Source organism: Hetaerina americana, unplaced genomic scaffold, assembly GCF_022747635.1.
Source record: "Hetaerina americana unplaced genomic scaffold, ioHetAmer1.1.p SCAF_74, whole genome shotgun sequence".
In the NCBI taxonomy this organism is placed as follows: domain Eukaryota; kingdom Metazoa; phylum Arthropoda; class Insecta; order Odonata; family Calopterygidae; genus Hetaerina; species Hetaerina americana.
Window position 1 is genome coordinate 39606 of NW_027287361.1, and position 19082 is coordinate 58687.

Consider the following 19082-nt stretch of genomic DNA (forward strand, 5'->3'; position numbering starts at 1 on the left):
ATATGGCATGCACAAGCGTCTTTTTTTCATTGAAATTCATTAAAAATACTATGCACTATGACTGTACACTATAGCATTTGCTTTCTTGTAAATTACATCACCATTCCATTGCTTTTTATAGAGCTCTTCCTATTCATGGTTCGCTTAAGGATCAAAGTTGCCACAGGATACAGCCAACAAATACATGAGTATTTCATTGTCATTTTCCTTAATTCAGTTCAGAATATTAAAGTTTTCCATGTAAAAAGTACATGTTTTCACACCACACAAAACCATTTTTCATGGACCTTGAATGAACCCATGGAAAATTGATGAAGAATATTTGTCTTCTTGAGACTGTCTGTAACTATTGCTCCACATTTCTTCATTATAGAATATATTGTCGGCCCTTGTATTTCTCTGGTGCATTATTAAAAGGAATGAAAGAAATAAAAGGAATGAAGGTTTTCATCTTCACACTCAAATTTTATCTGCCTTTTATATTAATGCCAAACTTTATCTTATCATTTTTATTTTATCTCAACATTTCATAAGTTTAACCTCAAATTGTGTTCCTATTATTATCAATTCATTTGGAAACTTAGAGAGTAACATATTTGACACATTAATGCCATTAAACCTCTCCTTTGTATGAGGCTAACCTTACTTTTGCATTTAGGTTTTGTACTTCTCAATCTCTACAAGTTAAAAAGAAATAATTTACATGTGCCCTATCTGCTGGTGTATAACAAAAGGCACTGGAATGGGCACCTGTATTTGCTTATCCTTTCAAGGGCTACTTGAGCCAAACTTCCTCCAAGACCAAATCCTCAAATCACTCTTCTGAATCTGCTATATTGACATCTTCCTACTTAGTCCTTACTGATCACTGAATTTTACTTTCTTTCATTTCTCTCCTTCAACCCCTCCTCAGAATCTTTCTATATGTTCTATATAATAATAGACTGCAGGGTTTACTTTCAATATACCATGTATAAGCCACCAATCACAATCCAAGAGAGCCGTAATGATGCTATTTTCCATTGTTCCAAAGGTTAGGTTCACATTAATTTATTCAGCTTTTGAAAGATGATTCAACATATTCGATAAGTGATTCTTGGCAGACATATAGAAAGCTATCTAGAAACTCCATGAATTATGCGAGCATTTTCCTCACCGACTACAGTGATTCAATTTAATACAAAATAACAGATGTAATAAGTGGTTTTCACCCAAATTTTTATTTCAATGACCAAAGTTGCACTTATTTAATCTAAAATTAAGCATGATATACTCAGTCAGACAACTCTTCACGGTTCATATTCAAAGAACATTTCAACTCACAGGGTCACTTATATGTCAACTTAAGTTCCCATTTAAGACACTTGGAGATTAATTCACCTTTTTATAGTGCACTTACTAGGTACATAAAAATTAAAAAACAATACCTAATTCCGGAATCAGTCCGAGCAATATCATCACAATATTTCACCCATGATCATAAAAATTAATAATTATATGCTACCTTTAGCAGAATGAAGTGTATCCTAATATCAAATGTTCATAGTTTAACTGTGTATAGTTTAGACTAAATTCAAGTAAAACAGTTAGAGTAAACATGATTCTGATCAGCAACAATTTGCCAAAATATTTTTTCACCAGTGGGTAAGCTTAGCTGTGCTTTAGAAAAAGTAGCTGGATTTCATGACGTCTGCATACAGCCATAGTAGATAAGTCTCAAGGTAATAAGTAACCATCTACAATATAACAGCTTATGATCAGTCACCCTGACATGCACTCAGTAATAACAGCATCAATATTTATGTAATTACACTTAAACAGACCGAACCCATGAACTCCAATGTCGGGATAACACTATTTTGCACCAGCCATTTAAATTATCTAAAATTATGGAGAATGTGAATTCTCAAGGCATCTTGATGAATCACTTTCCCAAACTAGAGCTGATGGGTGAAATTTCTCAACAAATTGTCATTGAATGTGAGTTAGGTGGCACAGAACTAACTTTATCTCAACCATGTACCTACAGTTGTAATTAAGCAAATGGTAGTTTCTAAAGTTGCACTCACAGAGTGAGAACAGAGATTAGAACTCTTTCTCCAAGAAAATTGCCTTAAAAATGACCTTGAATCTCAAGCTTCAATACTTTTCAGTATCACCAACAATGATGGACTTCATGGGTTGGACACATACCCTTTAGCAGCACCTGCACATCAACCTTTATTCAAAAAAGTTCCAAGAAAAATAAAATCTTCCATCAAAGTTATGATGCAAGAATTTCAGAGCGTAAAAATCATTCGCCTTGACCAGGATCCATAACCGGATCCCTTGATGTCTGACCGAGTGCTTCAGCCAGATAAGCTATCAAGGTATCCTCTTAAACTCCAAAATTTTGGGGCTTTAAAGGAAAAAGATGTTGATATTGCATGTACGGTATTTCATCACAACATTTTGTTTCTAACAGCCCCCAAAATTTTGGAGTTTAAGAGGATGCCTTGATAGCTTAACTGGCTACAGCACTCGGCTGGGACATCAAGTGATCCAGGTTCAAAGCCGAAGCAAGGCAAATAATATTTATACTGTTACTGTTGCATTGTAATAAAAATCAGCGGGTGACTCCTTCAAAAGTTTCTGTTGCGGCACCTCCTGCAGTTTCTTGGAATTAACTGTCAAGTTACTGTCATGGCTAAGTGAATTCATGGAGCATTCGACCACAAAATTCCTTACCTCACAAAATAAAGTAATATACTGCATGTTGTGTTGCCAGTGGGACCATCATATATTAATTTGTAAGGATTCCACAGAAGTTAGCATCATGGTCCTGGTGATTATTTCCCGATCAATGTCACAAGTAGTTCAAAAGCAGTCAGGACTTTTACTAAGATAGACTGAATATAAACATGATTCTTAGATCAGGAGAGTCATTTGGGAAGAAATTTTTCAAGTTGTTTTCTCAAATGAATCACCTACTTACAGAAAACTTCAAGAGTAGAGTCAAATTTGTGTGCTGTATATCTATTCAGGGCAACCTGTAATCACCTAGTTTTCCAAATATTATCATAAAAGTTAAGAGAGGTAGATTTTGGAAAACAAAAATACCCATTCTTCTTGCCAAACAGAGGACACATTCCTTTCCTAAGTGTTCATCCACAATCATGATAAATAATAATTAGGGTACAATTTCAGGAGGTATCACCACTATATACTCACTAAGTTTCCTCTATCATTCAACCATATAATCAATTCTCCTTCACAAATAGAAACTGGATTAGGCAGCAATGTGTGGTATGACAGTCCTCAAGATTTAAGTTACATCACCTACTCTCCCCAACTCAAAGCCAGATGAAAAAAGATTTTCAGTCCTAACACCTGGCTAAAGCACCCTGAATTTCCCAATACAGTTTTTGAAAAAAAAGAAAATATCACCAACATGATATAACCAAGAGTTGATGAAATTTCATCATTCGAAATAAGTGGATACTTTACAGAGGTAGGACTATTAATGAGAAGAAAGAGTGGTGAGAAACTCAACATTTACAGCCTACTCTAACCTGCATGCCTACTCTTAACAACTCTAACTGTAAGTTGCCAAACTATAGTTTAATGTCTAAACAGGCAGATGGAGAAATGCACTTTAAGAACTCCTCACATTGTACTTAAGTCATGAGTGAAATACCTCTGACGATTTTACCACCTCCATTATTTGAACCTTGGCCATTGGAGCCAAATCTCAATTAACCACATCAATCTAAGGCCTATTAAAAAAATAAAGGGTAAATATGTACATACTATGGTGGCAGTTCATAGCTACATTGCAGATTACCCGTTTGCTGATCCTGAACCTCCAGGAATGGCAAGCTACACTTCAATTGTTTTCACAAGTATGCCCTGTGTAGTCAAAACATGAATGCCACAATCACTTAATACTGTTAAAAGACCGACTTAATAGGCATACCTTTTAATACATATATTTATTAAATGCACTATGTGTTTCATTATAAACATAACAGGATCAAACCCATGTTTATAAGAACTTTTTGAGACAAAATAATCCCAAGGCTCACGCTTATGCAATGAGCGCCCTTGTGTGGAAATCCTTGTGTAAAATCAACATCAATATATTCTGACATGATATAAGAAAATAAAACTGGAACATTTAATATAATGAGACTAAATCATAAAGAACAAAATTGGGCCCATTACTTTAGCATGATAGGCAGCATTTAGTCTTATGAATATTTCATCAGGTAAAAGTGAATCAGACAGCATGATTTATCCATCATTATCTCATAGAGTAAATATCTTACATTCGAAAATTATATATCTGTGGATTCTATGACCCTTGTCTTCTACTCCTAACTTGAATCAGAATCTGTCTCTGAGCTTGAAGAATCTGGATCATCAGTTTCTCCAGAGCTTGAAGATGCATATTCTGGTGAAGAAGAATATGATGAAGAACTATCATCACTGTCACTCAAAGCTTCTTCAAAAACTTCACCCACAGACATTTTGGTAAGTCTTCGTTCAACACTGGAAACACTCTTCAACTTTTTGATCTTTGGTGTATTCTCATTTACTTTCTTCTTCCCTGCTTGAGCTTCTATTGCAATGTGCTCCAATTCCTCTAATGAAAGCCCAAGATCCTTCTTTTTGGGGCAGAACTGTAAAGTTAGATTCATAAAATTGCAAATTATGAAAATTATTCAATCAACAAAAATCTATCTAGGGAAAAAGTCATTCAAATTGATGAAATGTCCAACAAAATAGGCAGGTAAGACAGTGACATTGCAGTAAATTAGTTGTTATTGGCTTTTTTGGATTTTCCAAATCTTGGAGACTAGAACATAAGAAATGGCAGTTTTAATTAGATAATTGAAATAATTAATATTCCAAGAATCCTACCAGTAAATATCATTCAATCGTACCGGTGCATATCTTTCACGTGTCCTGAATACCACAGGTTTCTTACATTAACTTACATCATAGCCAACCAACTTTAAGAATGTAATTTAAATAAAAGGAATTTGACAAGGCATGGCTATCTTCTGTTTTTGTCATTAGTTGAAAGTAAAATTATAATCAAAGCTCAGCAATTTTTGTCACAATACACAACTCATAAAAAACTTCTAAGCAACTAAGCATAATAAAAAGTGAAAATAAAAATACTTCCATTTAAAGTTAGGTCTGCTAATGACTTAATCAGCAAAATATCATAACTTAGGTCATCAAAATACATACTTACACCATCATAAATAGTAGTTTATAGATGACAGATATAAAAATAGATATATTAGATTAATGTAAATATTTTACTTCAATTACCTTGTCCAAAGCCTCCGCTAATGAATTTATCCTCTTCTTTGAGGCTTTCTGAATCCATATACAGTAATCTTTAACATAGAGCTGATTCAGAATGTATCTAGGCTCACTGGCATTGAAAACAGCATGCATGTGCAATAAGCATTTCAGAATGCTAGCTTTCCCTGGGAGGAATATATAGTAATGCATAACTGATGCAAGAATAAGTCTTATTTTTGTATTCATCATATTAAAATAATAAATTATTGATTTGGATACCCAATTGAAACCACTTTACTCATCGAAGATGTGTGCTCAACATCTCTGTGGCCAATTTGGTAAAGAAGCTTAGAGAAGGTAGAAGAGGCCACCTCACAGATTACACCATCCAGAAATTATCCCTATCCTCCAAGAAAATATTACTGAATAATTATTAGTCAGCATATTCCAATCATATCACACCTGAAACATTGCAATTTCAACAAAAATTGCATAGTTTCTGGAAAGACACATGCTCTTTCAGTGACTTTTGGGGTATTATGTAAATGTAAACATGCCCAAAAGATTTCCACTAGAAGCTCCACATGACCTGAGTTGAAAAAGTACATCAGAAGATCTATGAATCACACACAAAATCAAGGCACAAATCATGTTCTCCTGGATTAACAATCTTGCCATTTGTCTTTCATTATATAATGTCAGCCGAAGGCAGGCAGATTCACTGGTAGGTTTGTATTTTCCTTAAAAATGTTAGTCTATCTGTTGACTTTCAGTACATGTATTATAATGCCCCATTGGCAAGTAGAAATGTGGTATATTGCTTGATGGCTATGAATTGTATTGTTTTACATTGTATTATCAGTTCTCACCATACTTTGGACTATTTTTTGATCAAAGATGGGTCATTAGTAGGGCTATGGAAAACATAATTATTATCTATGGTTCCTAGAGCAAATCAGTTAAAAATTAAAACAAAATTATCTAAGATACTTGTCAAATTAGGATTATTAAGGCTAAATATAAGTATACATAATTTCATTAATATTTGCAAATAATGTTAATGAGCAAAGGTTTTGTACTCTACAGTTCCAAATTAATATTTCAAATGGATTATTGATAAAATACCTTAGAGTATCTTACTTCAAAATATGTATAGCTGTATGAACTTCACCCACAATGAGTTGAATAAATCCACTGCATATTAGATTTAACATATATTATTGAAAACTTTGATCAGGAGGTAACACTACTCAGACCCAAACTGTGGTCTTTGAGGCAAAATGGTGAGTGCAAGAGGCTTATGAGACGTGGCTGTGGAGATAAATTAGGAAAGTAAGCTATACAGAGATGAATATTAACAACATGCAGAAGAGAAGAGAATTCGACTTTTAGATGGCAGGTAGACAGTATGCATGAAACAGGATCATCACATCTGCTAATTTTTTATCTAAGCCTCTGGAGCATTGCAGTGCAGCCTGGTTAAGTATGGTTTTAGTTTATTACAGCTACACCTGCTTCACTGAGGAACAGTTGGTAAATCCCATCTATTTTTCACCCATTTAAACTTAACTTTCTGGATTTTTATTTTAACTCAGTATGTAATCACTCTTCAGTGCAAGTGATTGCACAATACTATTTTTATTTCCTCAAAAAATTAGAACCTGGTGTGGTATTTTAATTTACAGGCAATATATATCCTATCATTAGGGAAAAACATTTTTCCAATAATATATGAAAGTATCTGAGCAAAAGTAGTTATTGTTTTTCCAAGAGATTAAATTTATAGAGCATTAAATCTGTATGAGTAGGTTTAATATAGTTATAAGTACTGACCTTGGAAAGTTAAGAATAATGTCAATCTATTAAAAAACTGCTTTAACTAGTAAAACACATTGAATGAATAAATGAAATAACAGTGGCGGTCATAACATGAAAGCTAAAAAATAAACCTTGCTCACCTAGATGTAAAATGCAACGTGTATCATTAAGCACCTTGCATGAAAGTTTCCAGTGGCGATATAAGGGGTAGCACAAGCTGCGCCGAAAGCATGAAATCACCAAGCTGTCTAGGCTGCTAAACATCTGAAATAACCAGATGTTTTCATGAGATGCACATAACTTGGCATTAAGATTCCTTTTCGAGTTCCACAAAAAAACAATATTGGCTATAGGGTCATCATCTTACAAAATTATGATTCTTTATCAATTTCATGAATACTAATTTAAGGCAAATACATAACACTAATTTGAGCCAGGTCATTGTATTAATAATTTGTCGGCTTCAGTTCACATCATGATTCTAAAGACTGGTCCCACATAACTCTTAACTTGAATCAAGCAGCTAACACTTTCATGTTCATATTTTTTTCTATTTAATGTTTGCCATTAGTTGTTCATTGTTCATCAGGGTTCGAAAAAAAACAGTCAATATCACCTTGATTTTTGAGCTTTTTTGGGGTGGAGGGATTCACCAATCCATTGTGAAGATTGCACTTTAGTTTTGATGACATATCCATAAACTCTGACTCATAACCTGTTATGATCCTGGACAACATTTTATTCTCTTCAGCTAGACCAAACAGTTCCTAACAGACTTGAACTTGACCTTGTTTCTGGTTTTCTGTCATCAGGCAAGGCATGAATTTGGTGGTGACTCAGCGCATTATCAATTATTTCAAGTCAGGATTTCATAGCACAAACCAATTAAGATGCCATACTCTTCTGCAAGTTCCCTGACAGTCAAACGTCAAATTGCACTCACAAGATCATTCACTTTCTTGATGTGGGGGTCATCAGCTAACGTTGATGGTCTACTGGAATGCTCATTGTCTTCCATGGATTACTGCCCCTTTTGGAACCGGATGAACCACTCATAAAATCACATGTAGTTCTTTTCATAGCATTCTCACCATAAGCCTTGGTAGTCATCTCAAAAAAGGAAGGATTTTCCGAGTTTCACAGAACAATGTTGCCCCTTCAAAGAGCTCATTTCTGCAGACTCAATTTTTCACCGCACTCCATGAACAGCTATTCACATAAATGGTCATAACTAATTAACAAAACAAGATATCAACAAAGTGGTTGAAGGTGGTTATTTAGGAAGTTTCTGAGGACACAATGACTCCAAGTGGATTAAAAATAACGAACTGGAGGCACAACATAAAAAAGTTCGGGAACCTTTTGAACAGACCTTGTATTTACCACCTTCCATCTATAAGATTTCCAATTAACAGAACTCTTCCACTTCAAATTCAATACACTCATGGCTTTAGATACACCATGCTAAAATCAGCCTTGCATTCTAATCTTCTGCAAAAGGCCATAAACTTAGTGATGTTATCCTTCCCACACCTTCTTTAGGTTAGCAAGCATTTTCTTCAGTTCCCCTTCTCACTCTGCGATAGCATTATGCCATTGGAAAATGCAATATACTGATTTTTTTCTTCCAGTAATGTCACCTATTAAGTATTTTTTAGTATGTATTTTATTTCTTGTTTCCTCTATACAGACACTGATACTTAGAAAAATTGCACTCATATGCTTCTTTACAGCATTGTCCAGATTTAATTAAAGCCACTGGGTATTCATACAAGCCATGAACTAGCCTTCTATCATAACAAACACTCCCATGTCCTACAGAATAGAAAGAATTTTATTTCAGCAGACATTATTGATTTTTCTATGTCAACCAAGGCAATATCTGATGCATGTAGCTGCAACAGCTAATTTTGTAGCACCCAACTAAAGTTTTCTCTCAAGTATTTTAAATAGCTCAGAAGCAACTTCATATAATAAAACTGAAGGAAATACTGGGTCAGTTACTTTAGTGGAGATCTCCATTGGTGTGAACACAAATGCGCGAATTTCATTCTGAAAACAATCAACTTGACTGGGATTCAAACTTAGATCCTTTGATATCTAGCAGAGTGCCTTAGCCAGTTAAGCTACTAAGGCATCGTCTAACAATGTGAATTACTAAGGGGTTTTTAAGGAACAAGATGCTCTGATAAATTACCATACATACTATGTCACAAAGTAATCATAGATGTGTATTGCACAACATTATTCACACACACATCTGTTCATTATTCAAGGAGAAGGTTTGATTGGGTATGATTGAATAGGTCTCATTACTTCGGAATAGACTTTTACACACTCACTCATTTGAAGTTAACTTAAATTTATTAGTCGAACTATTACCAACAAACTGGTGATTAAATTAGGTCTCGCATTGATGGAAGGCAAAGGAATAGATTTACCAGACCAACAAGAAGAAAAAATAATTTGAATAACCTCAAAATGTGACAATTCATATGAATGCAATTGGCTACAAAATAATAAAAAATAAATATTTACCCGAAGCCAAGATAACATTGGGCTCAGCTTCGCCATGGTCCAACCAGATTCAACTGTACTTCTCCTTCTGTTGTTCTTTGATCATATGCATAAGCAAATAAGAGATCTACAAGTCCAAGATAACATGCAATTGCTTCCTTTTCATCCATTAAAAACTCTTTATTGGGAAAATCTTTCAGTTCATTATAATTTTCTTCAGTCAGGATACCTAATAAAATGAAAAACAGCTGTTAAAAAAAATTTAAATGCAATAACCTTCCTTAATCACATATGTAAATTTGAGGAATGAGAGAATTCCTATGCCCCTACAATTGACTCATTTGCTACTTTTCTACTGCCACTTCTGATAGTTTGAAAAACCAAAATGACCCATATTTTCTGTTCTTCAACCTGTCACCTAGTTTCTAACTTACAAGGGCGGTTCAATATGTACCCATGTTTGACAACAAAGGGTGTTCCTGAGGGAAGTTTATGTTCTCATTGTGTGCTTTCATCTACCAAATGATGGTGAAACAAATTTCAGACTGATTTAAAGGTTAGTTTGAATTTGGCAGCCATTCAAATAAGATGTGTTTCGTGATTTTCGCTAAGATGGAAAAAGAGGAGCATCGTTCGGTAATTTGCTTTTTGTTTTTGAATGGGAAGAAATGCGAGGAGATAAAAGCAAAGTTGGACGCTGTTTATGGGGACACTTCGTCATCTATGCCCACAGATAGATATTGGTTCAACGAATTTAAACGTGGGCGAACATCTGTTTTTGATGAGGAGCGACCAGGATGCCCGGCAGACGGGGTTACCGTGGAAATCATTCAAAAAGTCCACGCCATGATTCTCACTGATCGACGAACAAAAGTGCGAAAAGTAGCAGAGGCCGTGGGTGTGTCAACTGGAACGGCAATTAATATTTTACATGATAAGTTGGCGATGAAAAAATTGTCAGCCCAATGTGTGCCGCGATTGCTCACGGTGGACAACAAGCTGATCCGGAGTTGTCGCTGCCAAACTGCATGAACTACGTTATGAATTGCTACCGCACCCCCCGTATCCACCTGATCTGGCTCCCTTTGACTTTTTCTTATTCCCTAACATTTAAAAATGGCTCGGAGGAAAAAAATTTAACTCAAACAAGGAAGTTATCGCAGAGACAGAGGCATATTTTGGAGAGTTCGAGAAATCCTATTTTTTGGAGGGGTTAAAAAAATGGCCGTAACGTTGGGAGAAGCGTATCTTTCTAAAAGGGGACTATATTGAAAAATAAAAAATATGTTTTTAAAAAAATGGTTTTTTCATTTCTAACATGGGTACTTATTGAACCGCCCTCGTAGTGTAATATTAATGCAATTAGCTCACTTAAAGAATTCTGCTGTACTCATAGGAAAATCTGTTCTCTCACCTCTCTCTCATAAGGTTTTAAATTTTATATACTATGATCTACAGTTTCACTTTATTGAAAACACTAGAGATACCACTACACAATTCCAGAAGTACATTGGCCTTTCAGGGATAGCAAATATAACTTAATTGAAATATTTAGATAAAGACAAAAAAGATTTTAAAAAGTGACGGCGAATGAAGGTGAGCAAGATTGCTAAGATTGTGGGAATATCTGAAGAAAGGGTGTGAAACATCTAACACAAAGAATTAGGAATGCGAAAGCTCTGCACAAGGTGCGCGCGCGCGCCGATCAAAAGCAAATGAACAAATGATTTTCATTTGGACCGATTCAAGAGGGAACTGATCAATTTTGTGCGGCAATTTGTCGCCATGGTTGAGACATAGGTCCACCACTACAGGTAAGAAACAAAACAGCAGTCGAAGCAGTGGGTGGAAGCCAGTCGTTCAGCATCAAAGAAAGGAAAGTCGATCGCATCTGGCGGAAAGGTCACAGCAAGTGTGTTATGGGATGCAAAAAGAATCCTGTTGATTGATTACTTTGAAAAAGGCAGAAAAATTACAGGTGATTATTACTCCAACCTTCTAGACCACCTGGATGCCAAAATTTGTGAGAAGAGGCTTGAAGAAGAAAAAAATCATCTTTTACCAGGACAACCTGCTGTCACCTGCTCACAAAAGGTGCGTAGGCGATGGGAAAACTATGGGATTTGGGGCACCATTTGCTTGGCCATTCAACCCTATTCTCATGATTTAGCACTCTCAGACTTCCAGCTGTATCCAAACTTGAATACATTTGTCTCTGGGAAGCGCTTTGCATCCAATGAAGAAGTTGAGAGGGCCGTAGATGGATATTTTCACAGCCTTCCAGGCTCTCACTTCCAAGAAGGAATATTGATGTTGGAGAAATGTTGGACCAAGAGTGTTGAAGTCAAGGGAGATTATGTAGAAAAATAAAATAATTTTGAAACTGAAAACCACATGCTTTCATCATCAGGCCGAGAACGTATCACTTTACCCTCGTATGTTATAAAAACACCTTAAATCATTCCAGAAGAGCAGTGAAACTAGTCCATTAACCATGTTATAAAAAAATTTTTAGTAAGAAACCATAATAATACTCACGAAATTCCTCAGGTTCTCTTTCCCATGGACCTCTAAATGCCAAAATAGAGTGCAAAGCACTATCCTTGTCATGGCCTTCCAACAGGTCAGCCAAATAATGGCCTTCATTGAATATGCCTAACTCATGTTCTGATTGTAATTTTTCCCTTTCCGATGGAAGAGTTATATCAGGATTTGGAAGGTCAACCAAGTCCGGAAACTCAGCCTAAAAAAAGGTAAAACAAAACTACATTCAAAGATGGGAAGTCCAAAGACAGCAATGATATGGTCTAAGCAAGGCCTGCTCACCTGACCATTTGCGGCCAGACATTGAGTTCATTCAGTGCTCATGAACAAGCGTGTGAGTAAAGTTACTCAGTCTGGACGATATTGCAATGGGCAATCGGGTAACCCCTCAAATAACTTTCACAGCAAATGTGTAATACCACAGAAGTGAGCATAAGATTAAAATTTGATTTCAAATAACGGAAGCAATCATTTAGAGGATAACTGCACCCTGATTTCAGCCCTCCACTCAGTAGACCATTTCCCTCCCTGGCTCTCCTCACCAGAATTGGTAAATAGCTTGTAAGCTCTGCCATTAAGTCACTGCCATTGGCACTCACTTGTCGGCACACAAATTTCATTTTAACTTCTAAAATTATCAAACATGGAAGAATAATTTAATCTGTGATACCAGGTTCTAGTTTCTACGTAACTTAGGAGAGATAAAGATTAAACTGGTTAAATTAGGAATATTAAAAAGATGGTATATCTGATTATTAAACTGAAAGTTTCTGCACACTTTCTGATGTCCTTCCTCTGAGTTTACTTTGGAGGAGTGACTGTTGACTGACTGAGATTGGTGCAATACTGGACTAATGATTTGCAGGACCTCTCAAGGGTTTCCATACCAGAATTTCAACTCTATATATGAAAATTCCTGAAGAATCAACTTGATACATGAAAATTTGACGGTCCTTATGCTCTGGAGTCCCTTCATCTTCATCATATGAATACCTGAGAGAAGGATGACCATCTTACAGAGTCAAAAATGGATACCTAACCCACACATCTCCTTCAAGTCTCCATTCGTAATGATGCCGTTACAGCATCTGAACCAAAAAATAATGGAAAATTTTTTCCTGCTAAAGCAATTAGCTGGAGTGAGATGATTTGCAGTGGGAAAGGTGGTGGTGGGAGGTCTTGGGAAAGCAATGTGGCCCACGTCAGTTGTCTGCAGGCCATTAATGTTTGAATCATTGCTAGACTGGACCCCTGTTAAAGGGTCACATCATGAATTCATGATGCCACATTCCATGTAGCAACGATATGCTATAAAATTTTGATATTAGAGGATGACTCCGTTAAAAGTTACTGTTGCAGCATCTCCGGCAGTTTCTTGGAATTTGGAAAATCATGTTTGGAGACCATAACTATTGTTGTTGAGATGAAGAAATGTCCCGAGGATGGCATTCCAGGGTTGTTCCGAAAAGATAGAGCAGAGGTTATGACAAAGAATGTTTTGAATAACCATCAATGATGCAGTGGGACAAAAATGTTCAAAAAGTGGAAGACATTCTCAATTCTGATTATCACCTGAGTGACAGAATGTTAGCAGAAATATTCTGAAAATCACAGTGCATCGCATTCTTACAGCAGACTTAGCCATGAGAAATGTGTGCACCAAGATGATCCCCCAAGGTGCTTCGTCAGAAGATCAGAAGGGTTCTCATGTGACAATCTTGCATGATCTCTTGAGAGCTGTGAAAGTGACCTACAGCCCCAATGTGGCATCTCCAAACTTCATTTATTCCCAAGAATAAAAAGGAGCTTGAAAGGCAACCAATTTGAAATGATGAATAACATCAAAGAGGTCATGACGAGGTGCCTGAATGAGGTTCCCATTGATGCCTTCCAGGAAGCACACCACTACTGGCAGAGGCACTGGCATCAGTGTGTCAATGCACAAGGCTGCTAATTTACAGAATTTTAGTAATTTGTACTTTGATCTGCAAATAAATTTTTTCCCTGATTTATTCCACTTAGTTTGGGGACAGAATCTGTATTACTGAGTGATTTACAGGAAATTTGTGAGGCATACGATGAAGAATAACCATAATGAAAACATAAATGAGTCTTGAGATAAGAAAGCTAAGTTAAATATGTAAGTATGAGAGAAATAACTAGAGTAGATGGAGAAATTCATCAAATTGAACAGAATTTAAAAGAAAATGAGTGTAGCAGTGGTGATCCTAGAAGAATGAAGCATTCATGCAGAGCATATATAAAAATATGGATCTGAAACCTGGTTTTCAAGGGGATGAGGCATTTAGTAGAGACTTTTGGAATACCAGTAGGATGATGAAGGGAGAAAATGAGCGGGGCAGTGAAAAAGGCATACCGAAGTTATAAATATAGTTGGTTCGGATAGACATTGCTAGTGGGAATTCAAAACAGGCTTGAAAGGTGAATGGAGGAAATTTTGAAGAGCAGTGAGCTGTTGAGGGTCCTGATGGAGAGGAGACCGCCAGGTAAGTGGGGTACAGGATGGAAGAGTAGTCTTTATAAACATCATGAAATCAGGTAGAAGTTATGAGGAAACTAGAAGGAAAATAATTCAGGGCAAACAAATAAAATTTTTGTAATACAATTAAATATTAGTCCATAAGGACTACCTAAAATCTACCTTAAATACAAAGCATAGGATGAAATTAATGCAAATAGAAATTCAATATGATAGAAACACTTCACAATTATTAAGAACCCAACAAGATAAATAATCCATTATTACATGAAATACACATACAAGGAAATTACAAAAAAGAACACACCTCTAATTTAGAAAAAACTGACTTTTTTGAATTCAAAAATCCATAAGTAATTTCACTACGAAGTTCTGGATCATCCGCTTTCATTGGAAGCTGCTCCACAAACCATTCATTTCCCTCATTTTCAGAGTCATCTTGAATTCCAACGCTTTCAGTACCCTCAGCACCCTCTGCATGAAAAACACAGCAAAGTTTATTTCAGTCTAAAGTTTATCATAAACTAAAAAAAACTAAATGCAAATCATGCACATGAGGTAATCTTTCATTACTCCTTCACTCATGTATGCTATAGTTGATTGCATATTTTAGACCAATTAACAGGTAATGGTCTACAGAGTTTTTTTAACATGTTGAGTGTAGGAGACATGTATCATGGACGCATGTTTCAAGGGGCAGGTGATTCCCAAACATACATCTTATACAGGGTGCGGCAATTAAATCCGGGCAAGCACACGTTTCCTCGAATGAGATTTCTTCACCAGGTTAGCAAAACGTCCCCCAGACTTCTCCAAAGCACTATACTTAGCCACAATATTGTAAACAGTTGATCTGGGGTACCAGAAGAATAGAACTATTTCGAAATATAATGCCCAGCGGGAACACTTTCAATAATAGCGGCTCTTCGATTGTACTCCGCACTTGTATGTAACATCTTGGCCATTTTAGGTTATGACTGTTTACTAGATGCCTATAGCTTTCAAGAATGCTAATCACGACCTCCAGTGGAACTAGGATATGGCGGCTAATTCACATTGAAATTTGTCCAGATTTAAGCACTGCACCCTGTACTCTGAGATGATATATTCCTTTCAGGCTGACTCACGATCCCATGAACAATATCAATGTCCTTATCTTTGTTACCAGTCTGAATAAACATTCCCATTTTACACATTATTTTTTACAGAATAATTTTACAACTAGTACATCAATCTATTGATAAACAATCTATTTGGACACAAAAAACAACCTGCAAACAATAAAAGTTTTCAAAAAATATGTCTGCAATGGAAGTGTTGAATGATTTTTTTGCAAAAAATTACTAAAAATCTTCAAAGGGTAAACACGTGATAGAAGGTGATCAAATCAAAGGGTAAATATGAGAAAAAAACAAATTTTCACTTTTCCACAGATTTATAATGACACTCCTATTTCTCCCAGTTGAAGGTTGGATACTTTTCACACTGCTCTCATATTGTGTATTTTTGACCAAATCCCTCCTCCACAAAATCCACTTTTGCCAACACAATTCTTCAACTAATTTATACATATCCCCTCTACGGCACGCATTTTCTTACTAGAATACTGCCCAAATATATGATCTGTTCCACCTACTCAAGTGTATTACCTCCTATTTTAATATTTCTATTCCTTTCTGCTTTCTGAGGATCTCATTACTTTGAGACCATTAAGAAAGAAGACAAAATTGTTAGGGCACTTGAATTTCATTCATGACAGAGTAACAAGGTCATGTTATAGAGGTTTTGCAAATGAACGATCCGCACCCCACAAATGTTGGGAGCCAACAGCCACTCCTGAGAATCCCCTCCTTCATGCCCAGCCAGAGAAATTAAAGCTTTTGAGATGTTATCCTGGCAGACAATCAGGATTACATGGTTGAAATGTTATCAATACAATGGTGAAAGAGAAATAGATTTGAAGGAAAAAGTTATGACTGGCACATGTCCCAGTGCCAACAGTAGTTCTCAATCCCACCATCGGCACATGCAAGAACAGCCATCATATTGTTCACTTTCATTGGAGACAAAGTAAAAAAATCTAATTTCAATTTATATCAGTTATTACTACCATCAATCAACTTATTTCCACACTGAACTATCTTTTCATACTTAATTCCACTCTGTCACATCCATATGCATATTATATTCTGTTCCTGAGAATTTTAATGCTTGTCTTGCGAGCCTCTTTAATCACATTTAACCTGGACTGTCTAACTCACCCCCTTCAAACTTCAATTCTTCGCATATTTCATTCACACATTTCTATTACCATTGAACCCATTTCACATTCTTTAATAGCCCACTTATTTATACCACAAAGACTCCTAAAGCACAACACATCCACCAAAATTAGTAGGTATTCATGCTTATCCTGGCATACATAAGTTTATATTCCACAAAACTTGGGTTTTCCAGAATATTCATAAATGCCGCTTGCTACAGAATAGATGGGGACTCAAAAAGCATACTAACACCCTTTACAATATCATGTTACCAACTACTTACCAACAACGCTTATATCTGGAGCTAATTTTTGAGAGGCATCACCATGTGATACATTTGGGGCCAGCAAAGTTGTTATCATATCAAGATCTGGAAAGTGCTGGCCAGGCACTACCTTCCCTAACTTTATCAAAAAATCCCCCGAGTCTGCATCGTAACTCGCCCGAGAGCCATCATTTTCTTCCACTGGTCCAGGTAGCATCAACCTGCATAATTAATTAACAACGTTATTTGGGTAGCATGTATAACAAATGTACTCCACACGAATTATTTCCAACACACAGAACCATGGATGAAAAGCATTTTCAGCATTAAGTGATGGATATTTTGCACGAGTGAGAAGGACAAAAGAATTCATAAATTAATTGCCCAATAAACCACTTTTTATTACACCACTTTTAGAGTAGTATGTATATTAGAGTATTTAGCGACTGCAGTTCTCAACCTGATGAACTACTTTCAAGGCAATATTAAAAATCGGTATCAACAAACGGCATTAGATATTTTATCTTATTAATACAAAGGACATCAGCTAGTTGGCAAACAGAATGGAAAACCGTGCTAAACCAATCCCTGGAGTCTACGTCGGTACAAAACGGATCAGCCAAGACTTGTGGTTTCGTAAAATCTAGACAAGCAGGTATGCAAATAAAAAAGCCTTGAATTTGTTATTCAAGTGGCACCCTGGGCTATGTGGGAGATAAGAGGGCAGCAAAAACATCTAGTTAAGAAGAGATATATTTAAGTGAGTGATGTCCCGTAGGATGAAAGCGAGTGGAGAGCGGAGATTATTGAAGTAAGATAGGGAAAGAGTAGTTATTGTTACTGCCTAAGTGAGAGTTAGCAAACGGAAATTTAAAAAAAATAATATTTTAATACTAAATGACAAGGGAAAACTAACTAACATAAGGACGCAGTGGTTTCCGGCTTAAATGTTACTGGTATAACTTTTAAGAAGAAATATTTATTTTAATCTGCTCAAAGACACCAAATCGTAAAATGCAATGAAAATAGAAATAATTATACCTTTTGTGGTCCTAAGGAGCCAGGTACAGGTATTACCATACATCCTTGTCAGTACATATAAATTACATTGATGCAAGGCATTACTATGTACTCATATAAATCTTTATAATTTATCAAATAGTAGGAGTTATGCCACCATTGTTTTCTCCTCCAGAAACTCAATTACTGAATAAAAAGGATGCTTAGGCAGACATGAGTACAAAATACTTTTAAATTTTGACAATGGCATATTTTGAACACTTTTGCCTAATTTGTCAAGGCATTTCTTCCGAGCTCATTATGGCTACCTAATGATCAATATTGCCTGCAAGATGGCATATTCAAATTTAGTCTATTTTGGGTATTATCAGAATGAATATCGAGTGCCGTTTTAAACATTTAAAGAGCTGTTTCATTGAAACAAAAGGATCTCATAAATGTAATTCTCAAAATACATCATTTCTGCGGACGACTAGGTTTTGCATTCTTATATCCCATCCATTTCGATAACCTACTACCAAAGATCTTATTGTTTCATTACCTGAGATAATAAGGAGCAGCATGAAACCTCACATCATTTCCCTGGACGTATACTTCCGAATCCGCTATATTGGCATAAGGAGCATGGATGGTGATCACAATGTCTCCATCGGTTTGTTCCAACACAAAACGTGGAGTAAGCATTCTTCCGTCCGATGACAAGAGAGTAAATTAAATAAGGAGGATATTTAATTGATTCGGATGGAAAATAAACACCGCACACATTATTCAACGAATAAACCGAGGTCACGTCCACATGTTGTTTGTTTACAATTTCTGAGGCGCATTCTAACTCACACTTTTTAACAGGCGCCTG

At 36.0% G+C, this 19082-nt stretch overlaps 1 protein-coding gene across 1 annotated transcript; it reads right to left on the minus strand.

Annotated features, from left to right (window-relative positions):
• Positions 1-1231: 1231 nt before the first annotated feature.
• On the minus strand, positions 1232-19037 carry LOC139697383 (protein SHQ1 homolog). Its single transcript, XM_071596063.1, is given in 9 exon segments — positions 1232-4661; positions 5323-5483; positions 7257-7380; positions 9655-9713; positions 9716-9862; positions 12172-12376; positions 14985-15151; positions 17225-17427; positions 18768-19037. Coding segments are annotated over 9 exon segments (1515 nt in total). The 5' UTR covers positions 18911-19037; the 3' UTR covers positions 1232-4355.
• Between the last annotated feature and the right edge of the window lie 45 nt (positions 19038-19082).